The sequence below is a fragment of the Staurois parvus genome, unplaced genomic scaffold, assembly GCF_062004578.1.
Source record: "Staurois parvus isolate SC_StPar_1 unplaced genomic scaffold, SC_StPar_1.0 ptg000019l, whole genome shotgun sequence".
Taxonomy (NCBI): domain Eukaryota; kingdom Metazoa; phylum Chordata; class Amphibia; order Anura; family Ranidae; genus Staurois; species Staurois parvus.
Genome location: NW_028317815.1, coordinates 31,974,688 through 31,990,856, shown reverse-complemented (window position 1 = coordinate 31,990,856; position 16,169 = coordinate 31,974,688). Strand labels below are relative to the sequence as shown.

Here is a 16,169-nt window from a genome sequence, read left to right as displayed (position 1 = left end):
CATTTGTATGTCACTCAGCAAGCAAAGAACAGAAAATGGCATTACTTGTATCTGAATGATTTTGAAAATAGTTGATTTTGTAATGAATGAAGTTGTATAGCTATAACAGAATTCTCAGACTATTCATTTCATTTTTACACAGATATAGTCATATTCATTGGTTTAAAAAATACTTTAACCATGTTAAAACAATGATTATGCTATTCACTAATTTTCTTAGACATTTATGATGAACAAGACCGTATTATTGAAGTTTTTTTTTTTAACGCAATAGGCTCAATTGACAAGCCTCCTTAATTTAGCCACGTGACTGTAATTTTGAAATGTTATTGGACTAATTTTTTGAAAATAAGTATTGTTTATGTGATATGCTTTTATGTTAAGTTCTTTATTTAAAACACGTCTCCAGCACAAATCACAATTACATTGTTTATCAGGGATCATTACAATAGTACCAACATCTACGTTACAGATTTTCCCTCTAGTCATTCCATAGTCATTGTTTATCCTGGTGGGTTAGCTTTGTGAGTTAAGCCCGCATTAAACTGTATAAAGGAAAATGGTAAAATGTTCATTTAACTTAATTTTTTATTTTTCTACAGTTGTCATTAGGTTTGCCACAATTGTTCCTTTAGGGGAGCAAAGGTAGGAGGTGTCGTAGAGTGGGGCTAATTGTAGCTCACAAAGGCACAGAGTACAGAGATCAGCATAGAGCATGGAGTGCCAAGGTCAGGAGTACATAATGCACAGTGTGCAGGGATCAGGAGTATCTAGCACACACAGTGCAGGGGTCAGGAGCAGGTAATGCACAGAGTACAGGAGTCAGGAGTAAGCAATGCACAGTGTGCAGGGATCAGAGGCAAATAATGAGTTCAGGGAGTAGGAGTAAGTAATGCACAGAGTGCAGGGGTCGGGAGCAAGTAAAGCACAGAGTGCAGGGGTCACGATAAGTAACACACAGAGTACAGGGGTTAGGAGTAAGTAATGTACAAAGACAGGGGTCTGGGAATTAAAAAAAAAAAAAAATACTTGTCAAAGGGACTAAATCGGGGTTCCAATCTACTTGTCCCTCATGGTAATCTACTTGTCCTGATATAAAAAATAATTTTAACCAAAACCATACTTAAGTAAGGTCTTTATTGATAGCAGCTTAGGAAACAGACCTAAAAATACTTAGGCAATCTCGTTCAGTACTACTGAATGGGGCAGTTTTATCACTAAGGATTGTCAATGGATGTATGTCCCTTTAAACCTTGAAATGGCTTTGCTAGGATGGAAAATATGAAGGGTTGATGTTTTTTATTAGGCAGAGGTGCTTTTAGGAATGGCTGGGGCTTTTAAAAATAAACAGGGCGACTTAAACTTTTAATGTTTTAACAGTGCACTGTTTATCTCCTACTCACCTCCCTGCCTGTCTCCAGCACCGCACCCAGGGACTAGCAGGGAGAGGAGAGACCTTGCAGTGTAATGAGCACCGATTGGGTGTCTCCATTATAGTGATATGACATGTATACAGCAATGTATATCCCAGCTCCCCTGTACTCCATTATAGTGATATAACATGTATACAGCAATGTATATCCCAGCTCCCCTGTACTCCATTATAGTGATATGACATGTATACAGTAATGTATATCCCAGCTCCCCTCTACTCCATTATAGTGATATGACATGTACACAGTAATGTATATCCCAGCTCCCCTCTACTCCATTTTAGTGATATGACATGTATACAGTAATGTATATGCCAGCTCCCCTGTACTCCATTATAGTTGTATGACATGTATACAGTAATGTATATCCCAGCTCCCCTGTACTCCATTATAGTGATATGACATGTATACAGTAATGTGTATCCCAGCTCCCCTGTACTCCATTATAGTGATATGACATGTATACAGTAATGTATATCCCAGCTCCCCTGTACTCCATTATAGTGATATGACATGTACACAGTAATGTATATCCCAGCTCCCCTGTACTCCATTATAGTGATATGACATGTATACAGTAATGTATATCCCAGCTCCCCTGTACTCCATTATAGTGATATGACATGTACACAGTAATGTATATCCCAGCTCCCCTGTACCCCATTATAGTGATATGACATGTATACAGTAATCATATCCCCCCTCCCCTGTACTCCATTATAGTGATATGACATGTATACAGTATGTATATCCCAGCTCCCCTGTACTCCATTATAGTGATATGACATGTATACAGTAATGTATATCCCAGCTCCCCTCTACTCCATTATAGTGATATGACATGTACACAGTAATGTATATCCCAGCTCCCCTGTACTCCATTATAGTGATATGACATGTACACAGTAATGTATATCCCAGCTCCCCTGTACTCCATTATAGTGATATGACATGTATACAGTAATGTATATCCCAGCTCCCCTGTATTCCATTATAGTGATATGACATGTATACAGTAATGTATATCCCAGCTCCCCTCTACTCCATTATAGTGATATGACATGTACACAGTAATGTATATCCCAGCTCCCCTGTACTCCATTATAGTGATATGACATGTACACAGTAATGTATATCCCAGCTCCCCTGTACTCCATTATAGTGATATGACATGTATACAGTAATGTATATCCCAGCTCCCCTGTACTCCATTATAGTGATATGACATGTATACAGTAATGATTCCTGTATACATGTCATATCACTATAATGGAGTACAGGGGAGCTTGGATATACATTACTGTGTACAGTTTTATATTCTAAAGAAAAATGTAATTTCATAAGCTTTAAGGGGGCAGGGTTGGGGGCAGATGATGATTAAATAGCTTAAATCAGGGGTTAAAATTTCGAGTCCAGACCTACTAGCCGGTCACAAAACTTACTCTCCACCAGTTGCCCCACCCAACCTTGCCCAGGTCCGCCCCATAACCCCACCCCAGGGGGCGGACCTGGGCAAGGTTGGGTGGGGCAACTGGTGGAGAGTAAGTTTTGTGACTGGCTAGTAGGTCTGGACATGAAATTTTAACCCCTGATTTAAGCTATTTAATCATCATCTGCATGCCTTTTCTGTGCATATATGTAGAGTTCATAAGCAAGGCAATGCAAAGAGGAAAAGTGAACTACCAATAACCTGCCTACCAATAAACTTGTGAACTTTGAATGCTTGCTATGGGATTGTACCTTTATTTTATAAGCCGCATTGTTCTCCACTAGTATCTGAAGCAAAGCTTTGATAGAAGTTGAAGAGCAGAAAGAGTCACTCAAGTGACCAGACGGTCTAGATAACGACACATCTGTGACACCCCTTAGCTGTGGACATCTGTTCAGTGGATAAATTGAATCTTTTTCATGGGCTCTACTTAGTAATACACAGTTGATATTACAGTGAACATAGTGCTGTTACCAAGCTGTTTTGATAAACTCAGACAGCACCAGATAAAATTGAAATAGTTTGCGGCCTACATAGGAAAAAGCCTTTAGCTTGATCCTGTTTACAGCTAGGTTAACCCAGTGCATCACTTATTGGCTTGTGGCTTTAGATATTATGTGGCTCCCTAGTATGATCAAATTTCTGATACCTAAGGGTTTAATAATTGTTTTGTTGTATGCTTTTTCCATTATGACAATGTTTTGTACATTTTATTGACTATCTATAAGTATTTGTATTTATAACATTATGTAATTCCCATATAAATAAGTTAATACTGATTTAATAGGCTCCCCGCACACTAACGTTATTTTAAGCTCCTAGAAGGCTTTTTCTCAACTACAGGAAGCAGGGGGCAGGGATCTGACTTCACACACTGCACAGAATAATAAGGAGAATTCAATGTAGTCTGAGACCTGAGTGGAGGGAAAGGAAGCACCCCCTTCTAAACACTATCATAGAGGAACATGGACAGCTGAGGCTGTCTACCACATGCTGTGTGCTGGGGGGGTCGGTTTGTCTATTAAGATTGTCTAGTATAGACATAACCTGTTAGAAATGACTCGTGCATATAACAGAGGAAGGAGAGAGAAATTACATTTGGTACTGTGGATTGGCAGTAGTACACACTATAGAAGGATATGCTTTGTTCATTTTTCATTTCAAAGGTTTACAACCACTTTAACCTACAATATATTCCTTTTCTTTAGTGGACCTAACTATAGCGTGCATGTTATTGAAGGATGATTTTATGTTCTTTCGAGGGTGTGCAAGCTTGGTTAGATCTAAATTGTGCAGGTTGTGTGTTCCTGAGATCTACATGCAATAAAACTGGAATCTCTAATTTTGTGTGTCTTTTGTCTATAGGGGAGCATTTTCGGAAGTGGTGTTAGCCCAAGACAAGGTGACTGGTAAACTTTTTGCAGTGAAGTGCATTCCGAAGAAAGCTCTAAAAGGGAAGGAAAGCAGCATAGAAAATGAAATTACTGTTTTAAAGAAGTAAGTAATAATTACTTCAGAAAGTGCAAAGCAATAACATGTGGTTTAAATCTGTGTGACAAAAGCATATTGAGTAACCTTCAGGAGCTCATAACAGCCAACAAGCACCCTCAAGAACAAGAGTGGCATACTTAAAGTGGAACTGAACCCTCCTATCCTTTATAGCCAAGGAAACTGCCATCTTAGCCTCTGTTTGATCTGCAATTGCCATGGTGCTGAACATGTGATCAGTTATGACACCAGCCATTTGATGGCTTGACAGTACAGTTGAGAGCACAAGCAGCTGTGACAGTTATCATTCACGGCATGTCTTGAATGTAACTGTTTTTTAAAACCGTAAATCAGTGGGTTTGGTTCCTTTTTAAAGCGAAAACTAAACTCACCAATTTAAGAGTTTCTCAAGACCGTTACGTTCAAGGTATGCAATTGCTATTGTGCTTATGTCAGTTGTCAGCTGAATTGTCAAGCCCTCAAATGGCTGATGCCATAACTGATCACATGTGCAGCACCATGGCAACTGAAGATCAAACAGAGGCTATGATGGCAGCTTCCTTGACTGCAAAGAATAGGAAGGTTTAGTTCCACTTTAAAACCGTATGTAGACACTGTCGCCTCTTGTCTGAAATAAAGGAGGACATGACAGGATAGCCATGCTGATCTTGTAAATGTCATCCTCTGCAAGATGTTAACATTAATGCAGAAATAAGGTGTTCTTACTTATCTTAGCATACTTTACTAAAACCAACCTTTTTTTTTATCTTTTCTAATTTTTCTTTTTTTTTTTGGCATTCATGTTAGCAGATCTACCATAATTTTCCAGAACAGAAATACTGTTGAACAAGTATAATAGCGTGGTGTAGTAATCTGGAGCAGCCAATCAGAGCACATTATTCATTAATAAATTATTCTAAGCTGCTGCAGGCCGACTTCTGAATAGCAGTATAGATTACACCATTGCATTTTACACGATTCGGAATAGCAGTATAGATTACACCATTGCATTTTACACTATTAAATAGGCTCCAGTGGATAAATGTCAATGAATAACCAAAGCAGCGTCAATGCTAAGCTGCCAGTTCCTCAATTCAGTGTACAATGATTTTCAGCTTTACTTTATCAGGAATCAGTAAAATGTCTCATGTATAAGGCCCCCTACACTGAAAATCTGCTTTTCTGGCTTGACGCTTAGGATTCAAGCTGTTTTATACAAGTGTGGCTAGCCAGCACACATATGCTTAAGTGGATTTATGTAGAAAGAGAAAACAAGTACAGATCCGATATGATGTGAGAGCTTATGTAAATATCTTGTTCCAGAATCTCCCAATACAGCAGATGCTAAAGCATGATTTGAGTGCGAATGTACGTGACTTTTTATCTCTTCTGCCATTTCAGATTTGATGAGAACTTATGTTTTACATGGCATGACCATCTTATTAATTTGAATTGCATGAATATTCTGCTATTAATAAGAAGCTTTAATATTGGAGGCCTTCTGTTTCATGTTTGTATACAATATTTGAAGCAATTACATTACACTTTTGTAGACTTTAAGGGCAGCTGCATCTTTACAGTATATGTTTAAACTACTAATAATCAGCTTGTGTATGGATCAAAACCAACTGAAAAGGCTGACAATTTCTGATCATATATTGAACAGATTGGTGAGTGTGATGAGCCCATCTGTAAGTTTGTAAAAATCATCCTGTGATTGGTTCTGTTGTACCTGGCTGAATAGGAAATTGAGGTTGATCACTGATTATCTCTCAAATTCTGCAATGTTTGGCTAGACGTGTTTGGGTTTAGTGGCTGACTTTGGTGATGTATGGACACTGCAATAACTAATTACACCTACTTTCCTCCTTGTGGAGGAAATATTCAGCTAAATTAATTTTTTCTTCTGTATCTTCCCCTTTATCATTGTTGTGTCTTTGGTGACGTATTCTAGGAGCCATTTGTAACAATTTGTGAAGGATGTCTAATGCCTTTGAGAAGTAGAGCTATCTTTACCCATTTTTCTCCAGAGGATAGGAAATATAATTTGCTACCTGTGTTCCCAATAAGTAGATTCACTCTATTTGTCCTGGTGTCCATCGTCTTTAAGACAGAACGTGATAAGAAATCTTAAAGTGGTTCTCAAGGAAGACATTTTTTACCTTAATGCAGGGTCAGCAACCCATTTGTTGCAATCTGCCTGTCGATCGTGGGCAGGTAGATCACGTGCCTTGGTTGCCAACCCCGGAACCTGGATGGAGGGGTGGTTGGGGTAGCATTTAGTGGAATCGATGCGCTGTATTTTTCTCCCAGCAGCAGCTGAATGCCGGTAATGTTCTATTCTTCTCCTCTTCCTACTGCTGGCATTCAACTGCTGCAGGAAAATACAGTCCATCAGTTCCACTAAATGCCACCCCTCCTCCCCAGGTTCCTCTTCTTGGTGTTGGCCAGCCTCAGGTTCTAGTAAGTGTATCGTTCCCTCATCTCCCTACTAACGTACCTGAGTCATATATCAATCCAGTGTTGTGTCCATCTGTAGCCAGCTCTGTGTTGAGAGGTTGAGCCAGCTGCTGGTCCAGTATCTGGGTGGATCCCCAAATTATTGCCTGGACCAGGTCTGTGATGTCAGTGGACAGTGGACTTTAGCCCACTGTCAGCTAAATCTGGGTTACAGGAGTGCAGAAATAAATGCACTCCTGTGACCCACAGGAGAAGTATGGCCAAAAGAACTTTGGTTTTATTTCTCCTTTTAAGAATACATACTTAATTTGAATATATTTTTTTAAACCAGAGTTTGTTCTATGTTCCCAGCACCGATCCAGGCTTGGGTGCTAAAGTAGCCCAGAAAACAAATGTTCAAATAAAGCCAACTCCTTTTTGTATTTCAATGGTTTTTATTAATTTGTAAACATTTCAACAGTTGAGCAACAAGACATGTCCACGCAGGGGCTATCAATGGCACATAAAAAGTAAAAACAGTGCTCTAACACCAACAGAGCAAAAGGTACGCCCACGCAGGGGCTATCAATGGCACATAAATTACAAAAACAGTGAAATAATATTGACAACAAAGCCAACTTGTTTTTGATTGGTGGATACACAATGTATCTTCATGCACAAAACATGTAATAAGATTTTCTATTCATTGGTATCTTCAAGTGCAATTTTTTTAAAAAGTAGGTAAGCATATCTTTCCCATTTTAGTTTATACGATCTGAGTATCGTATTTAGCACCAAGCCCATGGACTAAAAACCTGCTGGTATTTTAAATAAATTAAAGGCACACATAAAAAACCCAAACTTCTCCACCTTATCAGCAGTTGGTGCTCTAAAATAATGGTAGCATGCTGTACAAATCCTAATAAGGGAGCATCGTAAAAAGAAATATAAAGTGGTATTAAACTCAAAACCAAAAACATTTTATATATTGCAGTTTACTAATGGTGGCTTCATTAGTTTTCTTTTTTTCAAACTTTTTTCCTTTGTCTTCACTTGGTGATTTGGTCAGTTAAACACTTCTCGTGTAACACACTGCACTGCTACTGATTGCAGGATGTTAATTAACCACAAGATGGCAGTGTTCTGCAGTTTAGTTATTACAGACTTTAATAGCAAAGCATTGTTGACCAAAGTGTGCTGTTAGCAGGACTTCTGTACCTGGACAAGCTGAAATAGACATTTCCCAGAAGAGCTGGCAAAGGGGTGGGAGCCTATATAATTAAAAGCTTGGGAAGGTCCTGGAGAGGAAGTAGGGAGACTGTGAGAGGGTGAGGACATGTATGAGAAACTAATGCGGGACTCAGAGGACCCAGGCCAGATTTGGTCACACAGGAGAGTCGGAAAGAGGGACTACAGATCTTTGGTATCACTGACAAGCAGAAGAGTTGATTCTGCAGGCAGACTAATTGTGGTATTGTTATCGGCATTGCTTTTTCCTCAGAGGGATCATGGGAACCAGGGGGGCCCCAACTGAGAGACCATCCTTTGCTTTGCAAAGATTACAGACCGAGTGAGAGCTTCCATAACCCAGGCTGTCACAAGTTACAAGTGATTTGGTTGCTTTCAGTTCAATACACCTTTCATCACAGTTTGCCACTTTGAGACACAAACTTCCAAGCCCATTCAGTACTGCAGCCTACTGTTTTAGTGTCTCCCTATTGCTCTGAACTCTTGCCAATGCACGTGTGTCCTTGCAGGCAGGAATACTGTTAGTATCTCATCTCAAACCTCCTCCACCTGCAAAGGAACATCAAACAAATTCACCACCTATAGGGATTCAATTCTACTGAAGTCTACACCCACCCCTTTCTCCACATTTCTTTCATTCATCTTCTGTGCCAAAGGGACCTTCCTCAATTTTTTTTACCATCAGTCTAGGTGGAGCTTCTCTTACTACTCTACCCTTTTCAGGATATCTTTTTTCCATCCAAGAGGACTTCAGCTCTAATGTGCACCAACTAGGGCCCCATCAAGTGTGCAGAAGAATCTGTTTCTTTACTTGGCAGTGATGTTAGAGTGGATGTTATTACATGCAATTCATCTTGAGAGTTAAACCCTGTTTCTAGTCATCGAGAGCCCATAAGTGAGTTAGCCGACTTCTCTTTATACTCCATTTCAGCTCACTTTTGGAGAAAAAAAAACATCTCAGTTCTGGAATTACTGTTTAAACTCTGGTTCTGCAGGACAGTTGGGTCTATTTAAAGTGGTACTGTGTATGTTCATTTTTACTAAGTTTTCCAGAGTGATGATATTTTGTACACACCTTCCATTGTTTCTTTTGTGCTTACATTACTTTTACTCTAACTTCAATACAATTAGAACATTGCTTCACCTTAAACTGTGTGATTGTTTTGTGTTTCACAGCCAAGGGGGTCTTCTGGTCAAGGGTATATGGTGATGTCAGCAGGGGTCATGCTCTGAATCAGGCTCAGAGCAAACAGGGGACCCAAAATAATGGCGGCTCCTAGGGATGTAGCACTACACCCATCATAGGGTGTTTCCACTCTGGATGGAGGAACAAAGGAGACTTCTTTGGACAGCAGTACTGTCAGTCTGGGCAAAGTTTTAGATGTACTAGTAGATTTAGATGGACTTTACAAAAGTGAAAATTTAAGCCAAACTCCAGATAACACTTTTTAAACAGTTACAGCAATATATTTTTTTTACCATTATCTGATAATATTTTTAGATAATTGAATAAAAGCTGACCATTGTAAGATCCCGTCAATGGTAAATGGATTGCCACTTTTGCTGGCCGGTTTGCCCTGTTAAAGTAATTGAAAATAACAGACTTACTGGCCAGTTCAACAGGTGAAAGAAAAAAATTAATGCAACCACATCTAAGAACTGGTAAGCTGCAATATGCCAACTCTTTTTGGGCTTAATAATGCTTTAAACCAAGATACATAGTTGAAATACATATATGTGAATTGCCTTGCCTACCAAAGAAATTATAAGATTGTTCAGCTAGACTTGTGAGCCACAGAGCCCCGCCATACAGTGCAGCCAGATTGGTGTCCTTAGTTTTCCCCATTGAAATACAGCTGACAGCTAAGTTGGCAATCCCTTCTAGTCATTATGATTTGTACTTTTTGTTATCTCATGTGTCCAATTTGCCACCCTTACTAGCATAATGGTCTTAATTTAAGGCACACTTTTGTTTACTGTTTTAGATTACAGTATATTGTATTTTCTTTGTACTGTATAGGCAGAACTCTAAATAAAAGATATTCAACCTAAAATGCAGCTGACAGCTAACATTTTCCCATCCTATTGTCTAGAAAATAAAGGATGAAAGTCATTCCTCTGCTTACTCTTGTCTCCTGTCAGCAAGCATTCAGTGTTAGAAATAAAGAACTGTGCAATGCAGTAGAGCCTGATTGGCTTACTGTGCTATTGAGTCCAATCCCAGCTTAAGTTCACTTGTGCAGTGAATTGCAATGTCAGTTGTCAATAAAATTACAGATTCAGATACATAACTACACTGCTCAAAAAAATTAAAGAAACACTTTGAAAACACATCAGATCTCAATGGAGAAAAATATAATGCTGGATATCTATACTGATATGGACTGGGAAATGTGTTAGGAATGTAAGGATGCCCCATCTTTGATGGAAATGAAAATTATCAACCTACAGAGGACTGAATTCAAAGATACCCCAAAAATCAAAGTGAAGAAATGATGCAGCAGGCTAGTCCATTTTGCTGAAATTTTATTGCAGCAACCCAAAATGGTAATCAGTAGTTTGTATGGCCCCCATGTCTTTGTATGCATGCCTGACAATGTCAGGGCATGCTCCTAATGAGACGACGGATGGTGTCCTGGGGTATTTCCTCCCAAATCTGGACCAGGGCATCACTGAGCTCCTGGACAGTCTGAGGTGCAACCTGGCGGTGTCCGGTGGACCGAAACATGATATCCCAGAGGTGTTCTATTGGATTTAGGTCAGGCAAGCGTGGGGGTCATTCAAAGGTATCAATTCCTTCATCCTCCAGGAACTGCCTGCATTCTCTCGCCATATGAGGCCAGCCATTGTCGTGCACCAGGAGAAACTCAAGATCCACTGCACCAGCTCAGGGTCTGACAATGGGTCCAAGGATTTCATCCCGATACCTAATGGTTGCCAGGGTGCCATTGTCTAGCCCAGCAATGGGCAAACTACAGCCCGCGGGCCGTATACGGCCCGGCGGACCTTTTAATCCGGCCCGCGGAGCTAGGCTCCTCTCACAGTCCGCCCTGAAGACCAGTGTAGCATGAAAATCTGTCTCCTGTGAGGATCTGTCCCCCTCGACGTATCTGCACATGTGCCGGAGATCACCGATCGGCTGCTAATGCCTGAAATTGGCACATGCGCAGATACGTCGAGGGGGACAGATCCTCATAGGAGACAGATTTTCATGCTACACCGGAACGGCGTGGGAACACGGCGAGAGGAACGTGTGGAGCAAAGGTAAGTGAATTGACACAGGGGGGACTTGGGGACTTAATTTGGGGGATGAATTACTATGGGGGATGAATTACTATATGGGGGATGAATTACTATGGGGGATGAATTACTATATGGGGGATTAATTACTATGGGGGATGAATTACTATATGGGGGATGAATTACTATGGGGGATGAATTATTATATGGGGGATTAATTACTATGGGGGATGAATTACTATATGGGGGATGAATTACTATGGGGGATGAATTATTATATGGGGGATTAATTACTATGGGGGATGAATTACTATATGGGGGATGAATTACTATATGGGGGATGAATTACTATATGGGGGATTAATTACTATGGGGGATGAATTACTATATGAGGGATGAATTACTATGGGGGATGAATTACTATATGGGGGATTAATTACTATGGGGGATGAATTACTATATGGGGGATTAATTACTATGGGGGATGAATTACTATGGGGGATGAATTACTATGGGGGATGAATTACTATATGGGGGATGAATTACTATGGGGGATGAATTACTATATGGGGGATGAATTACTATATGGGGGATGAATTACTATATGGGGGATTAATTACTATGGGGGATGAATTACTATGGGGGATGAATTACTATGGGGGATGAATTACTATATGGGGGATGAATTACTATATGGGGGATTAATTACTATGCTTACTATGGGGGAATATTACTATACTTACTATGGATGACACATACACATAATTCATCTACTCTTGGTCCGGCCCCTGGGTCCAGTATATGAACCCATTGCGGCCTTCAAGTCAAAAAGTTTGCCCACCCCTGGTCTAGCCTGTGGAGGTTTGTGCGTCCCTCCATGGGTATGCCTCCCCAGACCATCACTGACCCATCACAAAAACAGTCATGCTGAATGATGTTACAGGCAGCATAATGTTCTCCACGGCTTTTCCAGACCCTTTCACGTCTGTCAAGTGCTCAGGGTGAACCTGCTCTCGTCTGTGAAAAGCATAGGGTGCCAGTGACAGACCTGCTAATTCTGGTCTTCAATGGCAAATGGCATTCAAACTCTATAGTGCCAGGCAATGAGCACAGGGCCCACTAGAGAATGTTGGGCGCTCTGGCCACCCTCATGAAGTCTGTTTTTGATTGTTTGGTCAGAGACATTCACACCAGTGGCCTGCTGAAGGTAATTTTGTAGGGATCTGGCAGTACTCATCCTGTTCCTCCTTGCACAAAGGAGCAGATACCGGTCCTGCTGATGGGTTAAGGACCTTCTACGCCCCTTTTCAGCTTTCCTAGAGTAACTGCCTGTCTTCTAGAATCTCCTCAATGCTCTTGAGACTGTGCTGGAAGACACAGCAAACCTTCTGGCAATGGCACGTATTGATGTGCCATCCTGGAGGAGTTGGACTGCCTGTGCAACCTCTGTAGGGTCCAGGTATTGCCTCATGCTACCAGTAGTGACACTGACCCTAGCGAAGTGCAAAACTAGTGAAAAACAGTCAAAAAAGATGAGTAGGGAAATAAATGTCAGTGGCTTCCACCTTTAAAACCATATGTGTTTTGGGAGTCGTCTCATTGTTGCCCATCTAGCACACCTGTTGTTAAATTCATTAACACCTGAAACTGATTAACTACCCCCTCTGCTACTTAACTGACCAGATCAATATCCCAGGAGTTTAATTGACTTGATGCTATACTCTTGATTAAAAAGTGTTCCTTTTAATTTTTTTGAGCAGTGTACATTAAATTGCGCTTTGTTTAGCTTTATCTCAGGTTTTAGTTGTTTTGAAAAATGTAAATCTAAGTGCAGTGAAATGACTTATTAAACTGTTATTTAAGAAGGTTAGCTGTACATAGGGATGTACACTAACATGGGCAGGCACCAAGATGTATACCTGACCAGCCAACTGGTAAAACCCACTGTGCAAGCTTTGTTCTCTTTTTCCTCTTAAAGCAGATCATTGGTCACTGGCCATGAAAAAGCATTTCCAGAATATTGGAAAAGTGTTTTGTTCGATGACAGTTATGAACACTTTTTTACTTTCTGTAGATTGATTGTTGAGGGTGATGCTCAAAGCAGTCACATTGCTTGCTTTTGTCAGGTATGACAACTTAGTATCAAAAGTGATAGCATTTCTAGCCTCCTGGCCAGCGGTTACAATTGTTTTGGGATCACACAGCCATTTAATTTTGTGTGGACTCTTCCTCTGCTGGTTCCAATAGAAAACCCAAATCTGGCTGTCTTCATCGCCTTTACAAAGTCCCTTCTTTTGTTAGGCAATTGTGGCTTCTCAACCAGGTGTAATAGCTGACATGCAATCTTTTATCTAAGGAAGCATTACAGTCCGGGTGCCACATAAAGCAAATCAGTATTTCCCCTTGGATCTTCAAAGGCTGTGTGGAGACAGCAAGGTTTGGGTTTTTTGTTGGAGCCAGCAGAGGAAGAGGCCACACAAAATTAAATGGTTGTGTTCAATTTAAATGTGGCCTTCTTAAGACTGAGCCCACATGGTGATAGATGGAGGTGACCACCCAACAAATGTGTTTTGAAGGCTCTGTGGAACCCATGCTGTCAACATTCTTCTGTTGAGAAGCAATGGAAACCATTGAAATGGCGCCAGCTGAATGTTGCATACAATGTTCAGGTCAGAGTGTTGCAATGCAATGTCTGACAAATGGGTAAGTGTGTAGTAATCTGCTTTGCTCAGTGTATTCTTTTAAGTTCTGTAGCATGTGGAAGTTGTTAGAAACATGTGCTAAGTGCCCATGCTTGTGGTTCGAGTGAATGTAGCCTATGTCTAGCATTAATATGATAATCTTATACTGTAAAAAATTTAAATGATTCATTGTTAAGGTTTAACAATCTGAAAAGGCATTGTCTAGAGACTGTAAATGTAATTATCAAGATCAAAAAACCCTCAGGGCTTTATTAGTAATTAAAAGCTGATTGCAAATGCGACTGTATAATACTCACGGTAAACTTGTATGATTACACATAGCTTTATGACATTACAACATCTGCATAAGAAAAATAGTAGAGTCAATATGTACCCAGTGCATAGATTGCATAGTGTCTTAGTATTGTCATTTTTACATTTCTTTAATTAAAAAGCTCTCTTAGAGCTTTAAAATTCAGAATACGGCAAGAGGGCACTATGCTACAGATACAGTGTAGTGTCTATGCCCTAAGATAATAAGGTTTTAGTTTAGAATTTTCAATTTAATTTGCTCTGTTACAGGGTTGAATATTACTAGGTCACCAGAAATGGCACCTTTTTTTAAAAAAAATTCAATAGTGAAATCCCTAAGCACCTAAAAACACTAGTGTTATATATTTTTAATAGCTAGAATTGCAATCACAAGGAGTTGGAAACAGTCAGTGGTGCGTTTTGACTATGTCAAGAAAAACTAAATTGGTTTATAATCATTGATAAACTCATGTGTATACTCAATAATAGCCAAGCCAGATTTGACAAAGTGTAAGACCTATGGATAGAGCATCTATCAGTTGACTAGCAAGACCTCAACAACACCAATCCTGCTTACCATTACCTACACATGCTTTCTTCATATTGTTTTCTACCTCTTTCCTTCTCTCTTCTTTCATATGCAGTGATTTAAACTGTTAAATTAGGCGTATTTGGTACTGTCTGATTTGCTCAATTATGATGTGGACTAGGAAGGTTTGTGTATAAAAGGAATCCGAATGTATGATTATAGGACATAGTGATAACGACCTTTCTAAGATTTCACTGTACACATTTTGATAATATAATTATTTCTACTTGTATCACAACAAACATATCTTTAATCTTTATTGAATTGTACGATAGAAACTGTGACCAAATAGCTACTACTTGTCCCCAGATGGGAGTCTTAGTTTCTAGAAAACCTCAGAAAATAGATTAAAATATAAAATTTAGAACATAGCCACATGTAACATCATTTCAAAATTATTATATCAAGATACCTTGTGCTAATGACAGTCGTTCTCAGAAAACAAGCGAAATTGGTTGAAACTGGTCCTCCTGGTTCTGTTGTGTTGGATCAGTGTTTCCTGTCCAGATTGTCTTTAGAGTTAATAAACATGCATGTTTCCACGAGATGGGTATTATGTGTTACTATCCTGTAATTTGGGAAAAAAGTAATTCTACACATGTCATATTTGAACCCTATCCCAAAGCCAAATGCTAGTTACTTGGCTGCTTGGTTGAGTCACTGACTTCTTGTGTCACTGATCCAGGAAAATCTGAGAAATTTCAAAAATCCTGATTTAAATACTTGTCCTTAAGTTACTCAATAAGTTACTCAATATTGAAACAAAAGGATCAAAAAAATACAGATCTCTTTTAGAAGAAAAATTACAGTCTGTCAATCATGGCAGCCTCCATGTTTCTCCCATTAAAGGTTTATTATAAGTGTTTGTCTACAAAAAAAATTTACTTTTTAGATATGGATAGAATAGGGAAATATATGTAGCCAGGTGCCGAGGGGACTTTGCCTAAAAAAAAACACAGACTATTTAGTTCCCTTCTAATGCCTGGTATCTGAACTGCTACATCACTTCCTGTCAGTAGAGGGAGGAATCATTCTTGGAACCTGTAGTCCTGCCGCCAATTCCCCCCTGTGTCCTAGAGCCCCCTTTGAACTAGGAATCCCAGAACAGATGAATCAACAAGGAATTATGGGGAAGCCTATATATTTGACTGTATCTTGTGGCCTCACTCTCTTGGCCCAGGGACATCAGAGAGGACAGTTGGTTGCTGCCTTTCTGCACACACCCTCAGTGGTCCAGGGACATTATTGAT

General features: G+C 39.8%; 1 protein-coding gene across 1 annotated transcript in view; it reads left to right on the top strand.

Moving 5' to 3' along the window:
* CAMK1D (calcium/calmodulin dependent protein kinase ID) overlaps positions 1 to 16,169 on the top strand; it is a 356,591-nt gene that overhangs the window by 166,321 nt on the left and 174,101 nt on the right. Inside the window, exon 2 of the mRNA XM_089686269.1 lies at positions 4,288 to 4,419. Coding sequence (XP_089542395.1) covers positions 4,288 to 4,419 — 132 coding nt within the window. The remainder of the gene's footprint in view (positions 1 to 4,287; positions 4,420 to 16,169) is intronic.